General features: G+C 42.4%; 1 protein-coding gene across 4 annotated transcripts in view; it reads right to left on the bottom strand.

The window, feature by feature from the left end:
* pdzrn3b (PDZ domain containing RING finger 3b) overlaps nt 1-7279 on the bottom strand; it is an 87358-nt gene extending 80079 nt beyond the window's left edge. The window contains exons 1-4 of one of the 4 annotated variants that reach the window (XM_076096264.1): nt 6581-7279; nt 5374-5383; nt 3291-3298; nt 885-971 (exon numbers count right to left, since the gene is read on the bottom strand). In XM_076096264.1, coding sequence (XP_075952379.1) covers nt 885-971; nt 3291-3298; nt 5374-5383; nt 6581-7279 — 804 coding nt within the window. Of the gene's footprint in view, nt 1-884; nt 972-2863; nt 2878-3290; nt 3299-5373; nt 5384-6269; nt 6286-6565 lie in introns of all 4 variants that reach the window. The other 3 variants (XM_076096265.1, XM_076096266.1, XM_076096267.1) reach the window with 3 other exon arrangements.
* Between the last annotated feature and the right edge of the window lie 13814 nt (nt 7280-21093).

The following is a 21093-nucleotide window of genomic DNA, read 5'->3' as shown; positions in this document are numbered from 1 at the left end:
TGTCAAAGGCTACGGGGATATTAGCTATTTCCATTTTAATGAATAGCTTCTTACACAGACTGCTGATTTGAGGCTAGCGGGGAAAGTGAAAGCCAAGTATTATCTCCGCTCTCTCATGGTCGGGTTTGATGCATGGTTCTGTCACGAGAGCGAGAAAGGTCGCAAATCTACGAGACCGTGGAGTCCGGTAGAAAAAACAAAAAAAACCACGCTCTTTATGCGTGGATCTTTTTATAGTTTCCCGCTATAAAAAGTTTTACTATGATAAATTAGAAAAGTGCGTCCCCGCGGCAGTGGAAAAACAGCCCTGTAACAGTCGAGTACAGTCCCGATGAAACAGATACGGGGAACACCATTTGAATGGGCCCTGGGCTGCAGAAAGAAGCGCCATGCATGGAAGGTAGAGTCGTAACCCGGTGATATTTTCAACCCTTCAGTCAGCGAGAGCGTGTGGCATCATTAATGCCTTTTACTTCAGAGCCCCGAGGTCGAAAACATAGTGGCTGTGAAAGGTTCAGGCCGGGATTAAAGACCCTGTGTTTACCCCATAACCAAAATCCCCTCAATTAGAGACAAAACAACTGCGGTGAAAGCCACAATCCCAGATTTAACTCTCATAAAATTAATTATAGTTTTTTTAATCTGTAATGCCAAATCCGCCAAACCAGACCAATATATAAACACAATAAAAATGTAATAGATGCGGTCCATCTATCCACAGACTGGAGAACACATGCATGACTGTCTACGCTGTGTCAGTCAGTACAGAGAGACCTTGTGGTGGTTCGAGTGTACATGCTAGTCATTCCTGGGTTGCCATATGACACTTGGCTGATCGCCGGGGGGAGAGATGAAACCTCCGAGACGCTCGGCTTTCAACCTACCGCGCATGGCCTTCCTCCTACGATGTTAAAACCCAGAGATCCGCCCTCACGAAGAAGGACGACCGTCACGCTTTTAGTCTCGCCTTCCTACAGACAGACAGAGGAGAGACACGTGTAACAAAGTGAAGGCAGGAGGTTATAACGTAATAATCTATTATTAACTCCAGGTGAGCGACAGGATGATTGGACTGGGTACTTAAGGAGGAAGAGGAGGGCAGAAAAACGCGACCAACAAATGATCTAACTTAGTAGAAGATAACAGAGGCGCTCAAACGCAACATATTACTAAGAGAGCAAGGTGTAAGGGTGGGAGAAAGTTAATAATAACCTCATTTACACATTAAGAGGTGATGTGAAAGTGAAACAGTGAAAACTTTAGATCTTCACAATAGGGCGGAACAATTCATTGATTTTACTTCAAAATCACAGTTTGAAGCATTCCAACTCTCAAATCGCGAAAGCTAAATTATATCACATAGTTAACAGACTCTTCCGAGGTGTAGGAAATTAAAGTTTTACACACAGCTGGCATGCTCAACTTTGCTGTAGCTAATTGGTGGTAATTATGCTTTAGCCATACAAAACAGAGACATGTTCTCTCAGCTCTCTGCGTGCACGTGTCTGTACTGTTAACGTTCAGCCACGGTCCCGTCGAAAGATAAACATTACTAACCGCACAAAGAGACCAAAAGAGTAGGGAGACATTCTCAAAATAAACATTCTAGCTAATCGGCTAACTCGGACCGACAGTTAGCTAACGGTTAGCTCTGCAGTTGTCGAGACGACAAGAGAGCTGGTGGATAGATTTGTTGGACTCTCATGGTTAAATATATCTTAAGCTTATCGCCCAAAAAGCTGTGAATCTTGTGCTTATGCTTGGTACAAATTGTGTTTTTCAAACACACAATTTCAGTCGCAATCCCAATATTTACAAAACAAAATACAATTGAATATTTCCCTCAAATCGTTCAGCCCTGACCCTCAGCTCTCTCCGAGGCTTAGCCACGCCCAAATACCAGAAGTGACCAGTCTGAAGAGCCAACAGCCCATCCCTCTCACAAACTGTTGTCCTATGTAAATCAATACACCAGAGGACCCCCTACTCAGAGGCAACATGACATGAAAACCTGTGGGAAACTCGCAGAGTCAGCTCTTAATCTGTTTGTTTTTTTCCAAGCAGGATTTAGAAGAAAGTTATGAGGTAACGTAATTTCAGCTGCCACTCCAGCACGCTGGGACACAGAGAGACTAAATATAAAGCTCGGCATGTACAGTGTCCTGGCTGCCATGTATTCTAAAAAGACCATCATGTGCATGTCAGGCCATTCGGGGAATGCGTGGCCCCTGCAGCATTAGCGACACATGCTTCCACATTAAACCGACTGCAACCGTTACTGTCAACAAGTAGACAGTTGGGCATCAAGTGGAAACTGAGTTGAGAATTAAAAGTAATTTCAGCCACTTGTAGACACACTGAATCGGCCAAAAAGCCTCAAAATGGATGGATTTTAAAGGTGTGTTAACATTTGGTCCGCGAGAGCCATTAAAAATGAACTCAGAGTAATTAGGGAGCGTTGTTTCTTTCCCCCCCACATCTGTGAACACTCTGGCAAAGCTCTAATCCCTAAGAAATGAAGGGAATCTCTTCAGGAGGTTGTGTATTTATTTACTTAAACAAAAAGGTATGCCTAGGTGATAAAAAATAAGAATAAATAACATGTCCTCACCGCCGAAAAGGCAAAAACATTATCACGCTGACATCACTTTGAGAGGGGGGGGGGGAACAACACATGGAAGCTATGTCAAGTAAACAAACATTTACCATTAACTTTAATGGGAAAAGAAGGCTGAGCCAGTTTGTTACAGAGGAAAAGAGAGCAAGCTGGCAGTGAAACGGCGCTAACTGGTGACTTGGCGCGCTCACTGCGAGCGTTCACCTCAGCACCGGTCACACTTTCCGAGTCTGTCCTGCATCAAACCGCTTCCCCTCCGTCTGCCTCTTCACTAATAATAAAGTAGGAACTGTAATGCAGAATGAAATGTATGGCAGATTACAAATCCTTTTGTACTCCGTGAAGCTAAGGCATGAAGCAAGGTAATCACTTCCTTTCTTTGAAGGGTTCCTTTCAAATGAAACAGCCTAAACTCACGTTTTCAGTGACTTCTGGATAGCTTTTATTAATCTGATCTCCGTCATGTTCAATTGGCACCCGTGCGTTCGAAGATAACTAATGGGCTACTTTATTCTGTTAAACGATCGCATAGATCCATGCTTTAAAATTAGACCACCATTAGCCTCGTCACATCGAGCCCTTGATTACCCAAATCAAATTCAGCCGAGGCCTAATCCGCTTGATGTCTTGTGATTTTGATAGACGCTCTTTATCGCATCAAGTAGCGGCAAACACTGTCGTCTGCGAGCAGCCGAAGAGGAGCTCGGTTCAAAAGCAGAGATCTGAGGCTGAATGGAAAGTGTGCGCGTGTGTTTTATTGCTCTGGCTGCGGTGTTTAAAAAAGTGTTGGGACTATTATTAGAAACTCAAGTCAGTTATTCCACGCAGCCAGGTCATCCCTGATCTCCCTCACAGTCGCTGCCTAGATATTAAAAGAAGACGTTGAAATCCTCCATCTGGTTCAGGAGGCCTAAGCCGAGGAGCGATGGAGACGGTAAAAAAACAAACTGAAGTAGGTTACCCGTCACGAGGAACATGTATTCTCTTTTTGACAGTGATTCGAGGGAGAAATATGTCACAACAAATCCGCATTAGACACCTCTCACCACGGGAATTTGGGGATTTGTCAAGTGCGGCTAGTTAGTGGATGCTATCCATTTAGTTGTTCCAGGTTCCTGGTATTGTGGATGCTGGCCCACTCGAATGAAACGGAGCCAAATGTCACTACCTGGGCTTTGACGAGTCAAAACATCCCCCTGTGGGGAGAGTTTAATAGTCACCAAATCTGATAACATATTTATCAGTGACATCGCAAAGACAGGAAGCTGGGCTCTGAGAGCGTTTCGGTGGCAGTCTGCAAGTCGCCCGTCTCCCGCGGCTAATCCCTCTTGTGATGCTCCGTTTCATATTGCCATGTTTGAGGCTCTCCCACCAAACAATCCTGCTCCCTGCTTGACTGAACCCAATGAATAAGCCTCTCTAGCAAGTAGAAAAAAAAAAAAAGAAGCTTTCCAACAAACCATCCACCAAATGTAGTTTCCTCTCCTCCCGACCTGCTCGTTCTCTTATACGGGAGCGATTTCCGGAACAATGCCCAGGTCTTTTATGCGTGTTCAAGGCGTTCCAGAACAAGGGACTTCTGTTCACATAAGCAGAGCCAATACACTGAACGTATATCTCAGCGGTGTAGGCCTGGAATGCCGCTGTCAAATGAACTATGATAGCCAGCTGTGCTACAGGCCCAGGGAGCTTCTGTACACCAGCACGAACGATTTCACCATTTCCCCCCGCATCGGTGGTTTTGATGCGCAATTTAACCAGTCTACCGGAACGCATTTTGCTGGGAACTGAGCCCATGACAGAGAAATGAAACCACCAAGCGAGAAAAAAAAAATAATAATAGAGAGAGAGAGAGAGACGAGTCAAGTCTTTGAAAGATGTCACTTAAACAAGAAGTGCAGTTGTGTGAGAAACAGAGCAAGACCCTTCAGTGACAAAAAATTGGGAGCTAAGAGGTGTAAAATTAAAAGAGGGACAAAACTCATAAAAGGCTTCCAATTCAACCACATTACTTCATGCAACACTGCCAGCGGTGTGCGCCCAATCAGAAGCTCCTCCTCCTGTTCTTGGACACATTTTTATAACTTTATAACCCAATTACACCGGGACCACTCCTGATCACAGCAGCAGCGCAACCAGCGTACACTAATTAAATTCCTTAAGTGACTTATGATCTCCGGCGTCCTTTATGGTGTTGATAATTGGTCATTACAGGAGGCATTAGGTTTTTAAATTTGAGTCGTAAAACACCTTTACACCGGGGTTCCTGGGCTTTCTCCTCAAGAGTGCTGCAGGAATGAGTGCTAACAAACTTCGCTCGTCTCGAAGTCAATGGGTTTTTGGTAGGCGGCAACCTCTGGTTCTGCCGAGTGAAGCCAATGCAGAAGTGTCTTAAAACGTGCATTGTCTCTACTGACCAGCAGGGGGCGACTCCTCCGGATGCAAAAATAAGTTTGATTGTATAGAAGTCTATGAGAAAATGATTTATTACCTCAGTAAACATTGTAAACATTTTCGTTTATGGTCTCAATCGCTAGTTTCAAGTCTTCTTCAATACAGCATGATGTTCATTTAGTAAATTACGGTCCATTTAGGGTAAAATAGACCATAAAGCGGAGTAAACTTTAGGGCGGGATTACTGTGATTGACAGGTCACTGCCACTACCAGAGCTGTATCCGACGTGACTACGTTACTCCTCCACATTCCAAGTATGGTAACTTTCGTTCATCGGTTGCGGAAAAAATAAGATGGCGACGGCCTCCAGGCTTCAAAACGGCAGTCACACAAACCAATAGCTGACGTCACGATGACTACATTCACTTCCTATATACAGTCTATGGTTTTTGGATGTTATTTTTTTGAACAGATGCATGAAAATAAGGTATGTGGTTAACACAAGTATAAGAGATTTTAAGGTTTTGTTCAGTAAATATTAGAAGCTTTTACGTGTGTTAAAAAAAAATAAAAACGCTTCAAAAATCATAAAAGTAGTGTCCATTGGTGGGGATTATCTTGAACAACAAAACGTGTGGTTAACAGTAATCCAAAAAAAACAGTGTGATGCTACTTTCCGGGGGTTGGCCAACAAAGCTCTGTACAGGAGCCTGTGTTAGGCCCCATATACGGTCTACGGTTAGCCCACAGATTTAGATGCATTATTAACTAGTGACCAGCAGACAATTCAACATCTTTTGTGTGTCTTGACATCACGGTTTGCAGTGTCCACAAAACAATGGGATTTTGCAGAACTCCCAGACCCTCAAGTGTTGATAATATACACAACACGCATCCAACTTTGGTGCCGGTACCACACTGCTACATCCATGATTTAATTTGTTATGAATGTCTTCGGGGGGGATCCGATGACAGAGAACCTCAAACAAGCGTGCTGCGAGGAAGGCAATATAACTGGGGCCTGGCTCTTGTTGTGTACAGAACTGCAGTAAATATTTGGCCCTCCCCCCATTGACTGCCAGCTGGCCAGAGGCACAGCTGACATACATGTCTCAAAGCAGACAGTGAGGAAACAATCTCCTGGGACTCCTGAAAGCTCCCCAAGCAGGACAATCCAGATCTCAGATAAATCCTCTCACAAAAAGTCATATTTACATCTGGGGTCTAGTTTGGAAAAAGAAGAACTATCCAAACAACATGGAGGTGCAGTAAACTGAGGAAGTGAGTCCCAGAGAGCAAGCAAAGATGTTTGAAAGTTCATAAAGTTGGCCCTGAAACAGTTGTACTGCAGGATGCCAGGGGGGCAAAATATATGTCAATACATATTTGAGGAGAAAATGTACTGACTGTGTCTGCACTATCAGAACTTTTCAGAATAATTAAAACACATTTATTTTTTGCTGTTTTATTGTTATTTTGCACTACTAGAAGGCCTGAGAAAGTAACTGTGGATAAGAGTGGTGGGGGCTCCTGAAAGAAGAAGCGGTGCTTACCTTGCAGGAGAAAGCCACGGTCTTGGTGAGGGAGTCGATCCTCTCGCTGTACTCGGTGAATTTCTTCTGGTATTTCAGAGCTGTCATCTGCAGCTCGCTGTGCACGGCGGAAAGTTGCGCCAGGAGCGACTTCTCCCTCTTGTTGGCTTTGATGGTCTGCTTCTTGAACTCTCTGTCCAGGCTGATGATCTTGCAGTGCAGCGCGCCGTTGTGCGCCTTCAGGGCTCTCACGCAGCAGTGGCCGTTGGACTTCTGCTCCCGGTGGGTGAGCGTCAAGCCGCAGCCGCTCTCGCAAATCCCCACCGCTCGGCAGTCGCACGTCTCCCGCATGTGGGCGTCCACGTCCCGGAGGTTGAGCACCTCGTCGCACCCTCTGTTCCTGCACTTCGCCGGCGTGTAGTCGCACATCTCGGCGTGGTCGGCCAGATGCTGCAGCTTCACCACCGCATCGCAGCCCCGCGCGTGGTTGTCACATTTGATCTCCAGCTTCAGGATGAGGTTCTTCAGGGGCAGGACGTGGTTCAGCTCTTTGGCGGAGACCCGCTGACATTTGACGGGGCAGCTGCTCTGCTGGACGACCCAGGGCAGCACGCAGCCGGAGCAGAAGACGTGGCCGCACGGAGTCGTCAGCGGGTCCTCCAGGACTTTATTGCACAAGTTGCATTTGAAATCCGGGTCCACGGTGCCCTTGAAGCGGTCCAGCTCGAATCCCATGGTTTTTCAAAGTCCCGAATCCAAACTTGTTGACTCCCCACCCCCGCAGATCTGAGTCGGAGCTGTGGGGCGTTTTTTAGCTGGTCATTGGTGGGGCGCTCACAGACCGACTGCAAGCTCTCCTCGCTGTCTAAACTCTACTAATTGACCGAGGCTTTTGGTGCGTTCAGGTGCGCCTCGTACGCCTATTCTTTAAAGTTAGAAAAGTTTCGAAGCCTAAAAATAAAACTACTTTAGTTAACTTTTCAAGTGGAAACAACTTTTTTTTTCTGAACTGCAAAATAAAACAGATACAATGTGCATATATTTGATGCTTTTAAAGACTTTGCCACAAAGTTAAACCTTATAAATATAAATGTAAAGCACCCTAGTAGTCTTTTCAGCAATATGCTAAAATTTCATTCTCTACTGATGACACTTCAGACGTGGTCTTTATCATGAAAATATATAATTCAAACTCTCTCATACGATGTTACTGTCACCTAAATATGCAAAATGCAATGAGTCTAACAGTCAGTGAAGGCAGCATTTCTAGGGGCAAAAGTGTGGAGGAATTCTCTACCGTAACTGCTCTATTAACTGCGCATATGTGTTTTAAGACATTGGCATTAAATACATTTTTGCTGTCCAAGTATAAATGTATTATAGAGAATATAGGTAGTTTGCCTTACCCATCTACTTGTACCCACTGAACACAACATGGTTTATAAAGTGGTATAAAATGCAGGCAGATTAAAAGTGTTTTTTGATTAATGTGAGACATTACTTGACCTACAGGCCCTTATTATTTTACATACATAGTCTGGAATTTTTAAGCAACCAACATACTGTATTGGATAACAATATCATTTGACAGTCTAACATGGGGGCCTTAATGGCTTTATCCCCGGACGTGGATATTTCGAAGTGATAAACATGCCAAATTCCACTACATAAATGTTAGACAAGGTGACATGACAGATATTTACAACACGGGGGGTGAGCGTTCGGGCATGCACAACACTTGTGAAAACAAGTAACGTTGGAAGGACACTACCAGTACAACCACAAGCGAGACTTTGAAGTTGCAACACACTTTGAGCGAGGAGGAGATCAGGTAAAAGTTGAGAAAATTGACCTGGATCACAGCGTGCGGTATGAAAACGAATATTTGAGACACCACCGTGGGATTCTTGTTGGAACACACCCTTCACCGCACTCCTTATGTAACAAAAGCATGGGACTACACAGTTTTTATCACTTTGACAGTTGAGGCCCTAAAGTAGGCCTTCTGAATGTATTTAAATTGTGAATTGAACTGGATGTGCTCAGCGAGCAGAAACAAGGAGCACACAGCGTCTGTTGGTTCCGACCCGACCTTTGATTAGATGCCCTTTCCTACCGGTTGCCTCCTCTTTCGGAAATCCAGTTTTATGCAATGCCATGCTCAATAAAACCTTTCCATATGTGAATTATCCAGAACTAAAAACAAGGGCTTATCAAAGACTTCACAGAGTGTGACAGAGAGAGTCTGAGCTTCCAGGTAATCCTACACTGATGTTATGGGTTGTCTTAGGCGGAGTGGAGGGAAAACTCCCTTTGCAGTCACGACAAAGGTCCTTGTACTGTGTATATACAGGCTGTGTTTTTATTCTCACTGTGCAATTACATACTTTTCTTAGCAGAGAGATAAGAAATGTCTTAAATGTGTGGAAAAAGGAACGGGTGAAAAATGAAAGAAAGGGCCGGTGTTTTACTTTAACACCTGTTTCTTCGGCCAGTTTTTCCACAAAGTAATTGGAGTTATTTCATGCTGATGCACATCGGCCGTACATGGCCATATATTATTTCACAGCTCACAGCATAAGGCTGATATCTAATCTAGCACTTATGTTCGGGGTACCTTGGAAGTAGTATCCTTGGAATATTGTGTTCGGCGCTACAGAGTCAAACCAGCAGCCCACCAGCTACAACCAGTCTCTCGACCTCTGGGCCAACCTGCCGCCTATGATTTATTATTGCAGTGCTGGAACAAACAACCTGCCTGTCTGTGTACGGCTGTTTACTGCGAGGGTGCCTCAGTCGGAGAAATGTTTGCTCTCGAAATGGAGTGAGAATAAATAAGCAGTTGTTTTTATAGACCGTGTCGGAGTCAGAGCGAGCATGAAGCTATATGAGAGACTGGAGCTTTTGGATTTTCACGGTACAGTGTGTTTAGGGAACTGATACGCTATCTGCCGGACCGGTCTGTTTGGGAATGTGTTCCGTGGGGCTGGGTAAAGTGGCAACAGCGGGGGCTTAGACGAGTCCATGTTGGGTCCAGGCCAAAAGACAGACAGCGTCCCAGTGGAGATAAGACTTAATCCCAGTCCTCCAACGTAAACTGTGAGTGAGGGATCGGGACAGACCGGACTGAAATGCTCCCACCAGACATGCGGGTCGAAATAGTATTTGAAGATAATTTACATGCTTCCAGTTCTTTTGGCTGCATCTGATTCTGATTTAAAGGAATAGCTGGACATTTTTGGAAACATGTTTATTGCTTTTTTTCATAAAAGTTATGTGCTGGTCTATTTCTTGGTCTGTTTGTTGTTTTTTTGTACAGATTAAACAATGAAGATGTAACATGTTAATTAGTTGACTTATTTTACTGTAGTTATGTAACTTACGTAGCCTACATAACTTAACAATGTAACAAGCATAGTTATTTTACGTAACAAACACACTTATTTTAACGTAAACCCCAATGTTTTCCCGAGCCAAACAAAGTACTTTTGTTGTTTAAGCCTAACTAAGTTTTGTTGCAGAAGTAAATCTAAAATGCAAGTTACGTTGGAAGTCTATTTTGAAAAGAGACTGCATGCATGTAACAAGTGTAAACTGTACTTTTCCTATGCGACGGAAGTTTATTTGGAAAAGACAATGCATGTAATGAGCGGAAACCGACAAGACCCTATAGCGTCATAGTTTGAAGCACAGGGCCACTAACCAAGCGACGGTATTTGATGAGTTGGGAGTGAGAACTCGTTGCAGCGTCCAGTATTTATGCTAAGCTAGGCTGTTAGCCTAAGAGTGATATCAATCTCGTCATCTAGGTCTTGACATGAAAGCAAGTATGCCTATTTCCTAAAACTATTCCTTCAAGAGAAAATCAGCAAACGCTTTGTTTTCCTTTCAAACTAATTAACCATCCCACAATAGATGCACACAAAAAGTGTGCAGAGTAATGCTTGCTTTGAGTGACATGAACAGAGCGGTCCTGGGTTTCATTGTTGATCCCTCTCACTTGAAGCCTTTGCTGCAAGGCAACAGAGAGATCGGGTTTTGAGCATGTGCGATGGGGGTGTTTTTGTGCATGGCTTTGGAGTCGGGCCATTTAGTAATCATCGCCACTCTTCTTTAGATATATGTCAAAGGACATGAGGGCCATGTGGGAAACTGCAAAGATGAGTTATTGCTCCTCGGGATGCCTTTTCATGTTGCGCTGAAACACGATGTACTCAGAAAAGGAATACAGTATCCGTCCCGCTGTGGTTTCCCATGCGCCTGCAACTCCCTCGGGAGTCAGCAATATTGTCAAAGCCGAGTCTAGCCCCCGAATGATTTATACCGATAGTATGGTTTGTTTTTCTTGCAAACATCAGTGACTTATTGGGTCTTTCACGAGGAGGAATTGGAGTTTTGTGGCTCCAGCGCCTCGAGTGAATGAGTAACTTTAAAGGCTGTTAAGATCTCAGGGTGACCTTATGGACAGGTTGGGTTTGTGTCTGGGAACCGCCGAGGCTACACCGGTCTTCGCTAGCACGCCGCCGACACTCCGGCCCTGTCGGTCTGTTGTGACAGAGAACAGCAGCTCAACCGTCACAACATCTTCACAGGCATAAACACGTGAAACGCACCATTGGTAACGATTGCACAACCCAGGTGTCAGCAGAGGCGTTGTTGAAACGCACTCTACATAGTAAACGGGTACGACACCCCTGATTGATTGTTAACATGTTGTGCCCCACAAGCAGAGTCTCACTATGCGCATTTGTTAATCAGATGCAGAAAAAAAAAGATCCACCGCAGGGATAGCGATGTGCAAAGCAAAAAAAGATCTTTATCACAAACTGCTGTGTGTACATGAAGAAAAGCTAATAAATATTTAGCGTTGTTTCTCACAGCAGACTGTTATGAGTTCTCTCAGGGAGGTTAGAAACAGGATGTGGGTCAGTGGAACCCGGATTTAGCAAACAGCGAAACTGCACAAGTAGAGAAAATCCCCATTTTATACGAACTAAGTCAACGTCTCAGAACACAATCTGGCCTAAATCGGCAGTCACACACAGTAGCTAATTAAATCTTCATGGCAGAGACGTGCAGACAGTGTACAGCGTACACAGACACGTTGCCTTTGCCCTCTTTGGCTGAACTGCCCTTCTGGACCGAAGATAAATGATAATTATCATTATTAGAAGTTTTATTGGTGTTGCCACAACTGCTGCTGCTGCTATTATTAAAATAATGATTGTGAGAGAGCCTGCCCTCTACACCTTTCCTTCTTGGTCTGTGCACGAATGAACATGCAAGTCCTTTATTACGATGTCATGCTGTTTAGTTATGGTTTGGTGGGGTTGCTTTGCATGTCGGCCTGAGACTAATTCAGGACTGTTCAATACTCGTAATTAGCATTAGTAAAGTGATGTAACGGTGTATTAAAAGGCCTTTCCTAGGATGGGAAAAAAGAAGAACCAACTAAAGAGAAAGAAAGAAAAGTGGTAAGTCCCCAGGAGCTACTGCAACAATTCATATGCAATCATGATTGATGTCGTTATTATTTTTGTAATGAGTATAATGAATTGGGGGAAATTTCCAATGTATAGAAACTGTCTTCCTGCATTAGCCTTAGTTATCTTGTTGCTCAGAGTTGCTTAAAGAGTAACTTCTGCATTTTTCACCATTGTGTCTAAGGAGACAACTATTTATGAAATTGGTCCAGTATTGAAGGAGAAGGCTGCAAGCGGCAGTTGCTTAATGGGCTGCAATGTAATTGCTCCGGGGCAACTCCTCACAGTCAATGTATGTCCAGTTAAAAGCTTGTTTTTGCCACTGACAGGCTTCGATTGTTATCACAGGGAAAGGACCCTACAGAGAAATAAAACCTCTTTTCTTACCTTTCTGTTCTTATTGTTACTGTTTGTTATTTCGTCATGTGACTTGTTGCTAGAAGACAACCGTGGACACGTGAGTGAGAGATGTTGTCAAAGCTTGTTGAGTTGGAGTTCAGAGAGCATCAGCTTGCTGTTATCTTAAAGGGTTTTAACGTCATGGCTGGACATTTAGCTGATTTTGATGATGTGATGTGTGATGCAAGATTCCAGAACGAGACTTCTGAGCGTGAACAGACAGTCGGGATCAAGCGAAATGTAAGGAAAAACAATTATTTCCCCCTAGAGTCCTTTCCATAATGATGTCAAACACTTATATTTAATATATATATATATATATATATATATATATATTTAATTTGAGCCTGTCAGTGGCAAAAACAAGCACTTTTAGTGGCCGTAGTTTGACGGCCGTAGTTTCCCCGAGCAGTTACATTGCAGCACCCTCCTTCAATTACCTCACCTTCTTACACATTTGATCTCCATAATTATGTTTGTCTCTGCATTTTTTATTAAAGTCGGACATAAAACTAACATTCAGTTAGATACGGCCTACATTATAGCCTAAATTAGGTGCATATTTTACAACAATTTAAATAGGCAGGGAAATGTAACGGAATGTGGTGATAATATCTATACCTTCATTGACTTAAAGAATGAGTATGTGCATTGGGACAAACACGAGTGTGTGCATGGGCAATTATGAGTTCTGTGACCTAAATGGATGTACTATTTATTAGCATAGCCTATAAATAGCAGAGATCTGGCCTGCAACTAAAATATTTGCCCCCCCCTAGTTTTTCATTTTGTAGTTTATATCAAAAAGTTCACATGACTTCTCATAAGTAGATAACAATGTGTATTCAAGGATCATGTAAATCCAATAAATATGACCTTGTAATACCATCTAATACTGCCCCCCACATGAGATCTCTAGTCTCATACTCCAACGCAGAACATACATGTCTGTATATGAGTCTTTTTAATTTGTCAAATGAGTTGCTGTTCACTCAAACTTGCTAATAGGGAAATCATCAAACAAACTGTTCTATAAATCAATTTCATTCTTTAGAGAATTAAAAGAAACAAACAACAAAAATGATAAGAGGGAAGCTCCCCCGTGCCTGTAAAATGTTTGCCCAACGGTAAACAATGCAGGAAAGAATTAGCCCGTGGTTGAACATAACTGCTAACCTTGATATAGAGCAACACATTTTATAATCTGAAGTAATGATACTGTGTAATCTGGGTGAATATCTGTCTGAAACTATCAGCAGAGTGTGATCTGCTGTAGATCTCGTATAAAGCCCTCAGCATTTTTTCAGATGGACGAATGCATTCGTTGCAGAGGTTTCCAAAGCACAAGTGAGTAATATTAGGAACAGATGAGTCCTCTCTGCAGGGGGGAGGAAGGGAGGAAGGGAGGAAGGCACTTGAGAATCTACTCGGAAAAAAAGTTGAAGCCTGTGAAGCGCTGCTGGTTTTCTGGAAGCTCTGTTCCCTCTGGGTCCATAAATAACATTCAAAGTATACTTGGCATATCTTATCTTGGCTTATTAAAGAAAAAAAACTTCTTAAAGAAAGAAGCTAAAAGTTAAACCACATAGAATTTAATGGATAGGATGTCCTATTCAGCTAAAGAACATTTAATGTTTAGTATATTTTACCATTGAAAGGGTAAAACATTGATTGTGGTCACCCCCCTCGATCAGCCCAAAACATTACTCTTAGATTACAAGAAATATAAAAAAAACAAAAAAAACTTATACATTCCTCATGCAGACTGTGTACTCGTTTTGGAGAATATTGGCGACCTAATGTCATCCTTAAGACAAAGATTAGAATTCATGCCCCATTTTGTTTAGATTTACTTCATGTAGTCATGACTGACCTCATTTTAACACCAGATGGTCTGTTATGAAAATTGCAGCTTCCAGCGAGCACCAGCATGCCTTTAGTCTGGCATTAAAACCAAGCTCTTCAAACAAACAAATATGTACAATGAAGCATGATGTTCATTAAAGCGTCTATGATTCATATTTGTTTATAAGAGAATTATCACCTGCCTCCACTGCCGCAGGTGGCCAAATAATCAGTTATTGCAGATTCAAATAAATGATAACATGCATGTATGTTGTGACGCTGTATTGTTTCCACTGTTTAGTGAACAATCTAAGGGTTTTGGAGAAGCTGTTCTAACACCTGAAGCAGGGTGACAGCACGACTGGAGCTGCAGATAAAAGCTGCTATGCTGACAGCTTGTTGATAATGAGAACAGCGGCCATGAGCCGGAAAGCCGTGACTACAGTGTTGACAAGTCATCCAACCGGCATAGTTCACACTTTCCCATGCATGGCTGATAAGCGTGATACGAGCACGATTCCCTTTACCTTTGAGAACTAAACCATTGTTGATTGATTTCACACTTGAACACCAAGCCCAAATAGTGACAGTTAAACTGTAGAGAAGTGTCGATTTTACCAACTACGGAGGCTTCCTGCTGTGTTATCTGTCACAACACATCTTTTTCAAAAACCCAAAAGCCGGCTAAAGGGTTAAAACCGAGAGTGGAACCCTGCTCGGTGGCTTCGGCTGACCCAGCGAGGGTTTCATGGGTCCCAGCAGAAAGTGAAGCCAGATTTCAAGTCAACCGAAACAGAGGATCTGACGGCGCAACAGGAAGTCCCATTTCCGTGCCACTCGGTCACCGCAAAGTCTCTAGGCTAGCTGCTCAGTGGCCACTCTGCCTCCATTTGTGTCACATCGTATGTGGCCGATAGCCGATGAACACGACAGTATATCCCCTCTGTATAGCAGTTAGAGTTGACGGGATGGGACAAACGCAGATGCTTTTCTGTTTCAGCTCTGGCATGCAATTTTAATGCTTCTTCAGCAAACATAGACTATTCTGAATATAGTTACCGAGCACTGTCAACATCGCTCTGCCTTTTATTATGCAAGTCTGCAAGCAGCTCATTAGATTACTTTTATTTGAATATGGTAATGGTGATATATACAAATGTAATAAGACCAATGCTGAATATAAACACTGACTGCTGCAAGTTTCTGTTATTATATCTTAAATATGAAAACTCTCTCAGCCGCAAATATCACATATATTTGTCACTGTATATTAAGGGGCTGTTTTGGCTTGAGTTCACTTCACATTTGTCCCGTCTCCCAGGTGTGCTATGCAATAACGTTCGAAATAGGTCAGCTCAAGATTGATATTTATACTCATGAATCTTGTGTGGAGTGGTTTTTCACAGAGATAAAGAGGAAAATAGTGAGATACAAGTAGTGTTCAGTCTGCTGGTGTCTTTTGTCTGTGAATCTCATGAGGATTATACTTCTATATAGTTTTGTTTCACACAAGAGTAACAAGGTGTGGACATTTTCTGTCCACCTTGTGTGTCGCAATTATGGGTATCTATTGACAGAAATGGAATATTACATGATTCATATATTTTCTTTAGTGTTTAATCACCTGCGATTAAGAATTGTTGTATTTTCATTAACCTAGAATGAGCCGTTTATAATTAATAAGGAGTCGGTCCTCTTCATGGATTCTACAGCAATCCAGAATGGACAAACCAAACACTGGCTGTTTTCACATTTTTGCCATAGACTGTACATAAGAAGTGGACATAGTCATCAGGACATCACCCGTTGGTTTGTGGACTGCTGTGTTGAATCCTTGAGTTTGGCATTTTGGCCGTCGCCATCTTGTTTTTTTGCAGCCAGAAGTGGTACAAGAGGGTGAAGACAAGTAAGTGCTGATTGTTGGGATCTGAAAACACACTGTGAATGGGTTAAAGTTCCAAGACGTAAACAAGAACAACTCCCAGACCGAACAACGCCATGGTAGCGACATGTCAATCACAAGGTAGCCTCGCCCTAAAGCATACACTGCTTTATCATCTATTTGACTCTAAATTGACCATAATTTACTGAATGAACATCATGCTGTGTTGAAGAAGACTTGAAACTAGCGATTGAGACCATAAACACATGTTTACAACGTTTACTGAGGAAGTGAAGTAGGGTCATTTTCTCATAGACTTCAATACAATCTGACATCATTTTGCAACCAGAGGAGACCCCCTGCTGAGCATCCGAAATAATGCAAGTTTAAGGCACTACCACATTGGCTTCACTTTTGGCGGTTGACGCCTTGTTTTTGTGGCGGCCACTGTAGTTATCCTGCACGCTTTGCACATGGGAGAAGTTTCAGTTGGTTGCAAAACCTCACTGCTTCATGCCATGAAATCCTACACACTGCACCTTTAAATTAATGATTTACATAGAGGTTCTGATGGAGACTGTGCTCACCACTGCTAGCTAGTAAACTGTAGGATCAAGGGAGAAGTCAGTGCTGTCTAGCACTGATGCTATTGGTCAACAGCACAAACAAAGTTAAACTAGACGTGAACAAGTCGCACAGATTGACTTCACTCCTGTGAATACAAATGAAATGTGTGAATTTCCCACAAAATCACGCCGCCAGGAAAAAGAGACAAACTCCAAAACAGAACTGGGGTTCCCGGTGAGTTCAGAGGACAGTGAGCATGAGGAGCTGCAGCTAATGTACAGTTGGCTGCCGGGGGGATAAATACGGCCAGAAACAACACTTGAGTGCTCAAATGGATGCAAACAATGCAAGGTGAGGATTGGCTTTGCATACATCTAGGGAGAAGTTTGGGATATATGATTTGGTCGATGATGCGTATCACGAAGTAAAAACTGCTTCCAACTAGAAGTCAGCATTGGTGTTTTTGAACCACGGCGATTGTTGAAGTAGATTTAAACTCAGTCAAACCTTATAGGCATAAAGTCGGCAGATCAGAAGACAAAACGCTCAATTAGGATGTTTTGAAAGACAAAAAAATGACATGTTTTTGTTAGAGTGGCTTATTGCTGGACAAGTTCTCATATATTAATATGACTATATCATTCCTTTAATTAATAGTTAAGTGTACAGAAGAAAGGCGAGGGATTACTTTGTCCATGGGCAAGCAAGCGTAAGCGCAGTCACTTCTTCACAGAGTAATTAAAGCCATTCATCCGAGTATCAGTTCTCTCTGCTGCGAGTTTCTCAGGACCATTTCAGCGGAGTGATTTCTTGAATCAGAAACATAAATTAGGTGACGGTTTACAAAGCAAGAATAATGGACTGACATCGTGTCATTATTGTGTACAGTGATCAAGGACAAAAACAAACAGCCTGATTGGAACAGTCAGACCAGTTATTCCAGCAGCACACCATGGCGAGAGGGGTTCACAGAGGGATAACTCGATATACACGGAAACAAGGCAATGGCCTGTGTAAGAAACATTAGGAGCTAATCGGAAACAAGCCCCCTCTAATTAGCCATTACCAAAATAACAGACTGAGGTCATAGTTATTGCTTTCCCTTATGGGGAACGCTGGTCTGGGTTTGACTCAATTTGAACGGTTGCAGAAATGGAGGTATGTTTGGACTCTGGGTTTCACATGCAGCCTTGATTTGAACAGACGACCTAATAATCAAGTGATTGTTGTCTCTGACGAGTGAATGGATGTTAACGATTGGATTTTGATTTATTGCTCTTCTCTCCAGCCTCGACTCGTAGCTGTGCGGGGATTTGAGATATCACTTGTCAGGCACTGAATATGTTAAGGAATTGAAAAAAAAAAAGAAGAAGAAGTTTGGCAATCAGGGTGTGGCAATGTTTGAATCCAAATGTGATGACTGTCGTAGGGCTGTTTGCTTATGTTGCCCGCTCTGTCAATCGAATCTGACGGGGGAATTCAGAAAGAATATATTCCAGCAGCTGATAGCACCATGAATTTTCCAACATTTAGAACCAATATCTGCCCCGTCTGTAGGTCCGATTCACAAAAGTTGTTGCGCTAATGATGTTAGAGTGCAAATAAAGTTTTGCAGCTGAGTGGAATTTGCCCTTTTTTTTGCGTCAGATAGCAATTATCCATGTGGCAAATGTAAATGCGCTCAGAACACAGTAGGCAAAGAAACGGCAGAGAGATAAAAAGAAAAAGGAACATTTTCACACCGCATGCAACAGGTCCTGAGTGGCGTTCCTCAAAACTACAGACAAGGAATTTAAACGCGACAGAGAGAAAGCTTATTTGGGAGTGTCAGTAGTGTGTTCAAACACACACCTTCAGACTATAAAAGCGCTTCAGTTAGCACCAAATCTCTGTGGACGCTAATCATTTCAGTGTAGTTCTGTGTGGCCAATTTTGCACCAAATGTGTGCATATAACCTTATTTAAATAGTTGCAAATAGCACAGGAGCACCGAGACGTTATTAGATTTGCAGCGCAGTTAGGGGTACATTTCATGGCGATCAATAGACAAACTCATGGTCACTTCAGATTTCTTTTGTGTCTTATTTGCGCAGGGTTAGCGGCTGTAAAATGAATCCAATCTACCAGTCGGCTGTAGCATTATGTGAAAGAATATATGCATATAATAAATTCCAATGAATCAGAGTCACAAGATTGCACGGCTGATTATACTCCTCTCACCGTCCTACTTAAGATGCCTGAGAGGCAAATACCTCGACTCCATTCAATCCAAAGGAGGCTTTGCCTGCCAGTGCTGCTGCTGCTGCTCTACCTGGCCAGATCAGATGGGTATGGAGATAACGTCTCTGTGTATATTCTTTGGAGCGATGTGAAAACAAACACAACTCCACTCTGCAGCTGAAGACAACCTTCTTCTAAAAGCTGTCCAAAAACAAAAAAAATCTCACTCTCTTTTATTTGTCTATTTTAGATGCTGGCTGTTCTGCTGTGGATCACATTGCGAGATAAACCTCACAAAGGGAACAGTGTGTGGGCCGGGCCCGAAATAACATGCAGGAGCTTTGGTTTGAAAACATTGTGTGCAAAAATATGTTAATTCTGCTTTGTACAAAATAACAAGTATCCTATTTAGAATTCCAGATTCTGACCTACTTGTTACAAATGAGCAAGGCTGGAATAACTTGTGTATTTTGTAGAAGAATGTGAAATTATTAACCTTGAGGCTGTCCTGGTTTGTGTCTCTGAACTCATTGTGCGTCTCTTTTTGGCTGCTGTAATGACATAATGTAAAGTAAATGGGTGGTAAATGTTGTTCAGCAAAGTGCTTTACAAACAGTGAGATGTCAAATAAAAGCTAAAAAAATTAAATTTCTACACATGAATGGAAAAGCAGAGTTGGGCAAATATAAACTGAGACACATTAAATGTAAGAAAAGGAGGATGAAATGGGTCAAGCTGATAACACAGTAAAGATACTGCTGTGGCCTTTTCACAATACGCTCACCCTTTTGCCAGCTAGACCCCTAAACATGGCGATGAATAGACAAACTCATGGTCACTTCAGTTTTCAGATGAAGTCTAGACCTAATCTGGGTAAAGTTTCCTTTCAAAATAAACTTCTGTGTTCATATGAAACGTAGCAATTTACTCTCTTTAACTGTTGATTTTCAAAATAAACTTGCAATGTAAGTTTTGCTAATTGTTTTTAAGGTTTACTTATCCAACAAAACTACTTGGTTAGGTTTAGAAAAAGGTTGTGGTTTGGGTTAAAATAAGGACATTTGTCATGTAACCAGGGTTATGTAAGTTATGTAACAAAGCTAAGGTAAGCAATGACTTGGTTTCACACAGAACACAAACGGTGGTCTTCCTGTGTTCATTTGACACATCCAACCTCCCCTGCCTTCTGCAATAGATGGACTTTATCGCTCTTACATGTCAGTTGCCTTGACCGTCTAATACTGAAGTAGATGGAAAGCCTGGTGGCTCTCATTAAGATGCTAAAATGTGCCTTGGTATGAAGCTATGACGGGCACTGACCAAGCGTTGGTAATTCATGAGTTCAGTGTAAAAAAGGGGTTTGTATACAACACAGTTTATCATTCTGCGAACCATGCAACTGTGTGTTAGAAATGTAATAGTGTTCTTTCTACTGCTCTACACATCCAATTTCCATTTCCAATCATTTCTGCATGACATAAAAATCTATGGTAATGCAAATGTAAAAGCAAGTTGATTTGAAAAGTTTGCATTGCCTCAAAGCTATAATGTAACTTTGACCAAAATGGATGCAGACTTGGTGTTCACTGGCACGGATTATTTCCATCATAAATCTAAATGTGTATAGCACACATCCAAACTGTATGGTATGGCCCTTGGAGGGTTAACCGAGTACAACATCCATCAAATAGATAAAACCGTCTGCATGGCCAGACACCAATAGAAGTGATTGGGAAATGTTTATTTATTTCTAATTTGGGTGAACTGACCCTTTAAGAGCAAACAAATAACCGTAGCACCATTATTACTGCTATAAGTTTGTGTTTGGGGGGGGGGAAGAATAAATTGCGGGCGGTCCACCCAATCTATCAAAATCAGTTTGAATGCTGAACTCATGCTGAACCAACACCGCTGACAGAATCACGAGCCCATCGGGACATCATTATGGCAGCTCGAGTACTGGGACGCTTTTATTTTTAAACGACGTGTGCAGCACTGAATCAATAACACACTATTCATCACACTTTATTATACGACACCTTTTAGTCACGCATCGGCGGTTTTGTTTTCCAAATGAAAACGATGAGCATCTAATGAGCAAGATAATGATCGTTCAGGAAGCATATACTGTAAAGGAGTCTCAGTACCTTGCA

The sequence above is a fragment of the Anarhichas minor genome, unplaced genomic scaffold (assembly GCF_050575085.1).
Source record: "Anarhichas minor isolate MPS153535 unplaced genomic scaffold, ASM5057508v1 ptg000021l, whole genome shotgun sequence".
NCBI lineage: Eukaryota > Metazoa > Chordata > Actinopteri > Perciformes > Anarhichadidae > Anarhichas > Anarhichas minor.
Note: the sequence above shows the minus strand (reverse complement) of the source record. Positions and strands in the feature narration are given on the sequence as shown.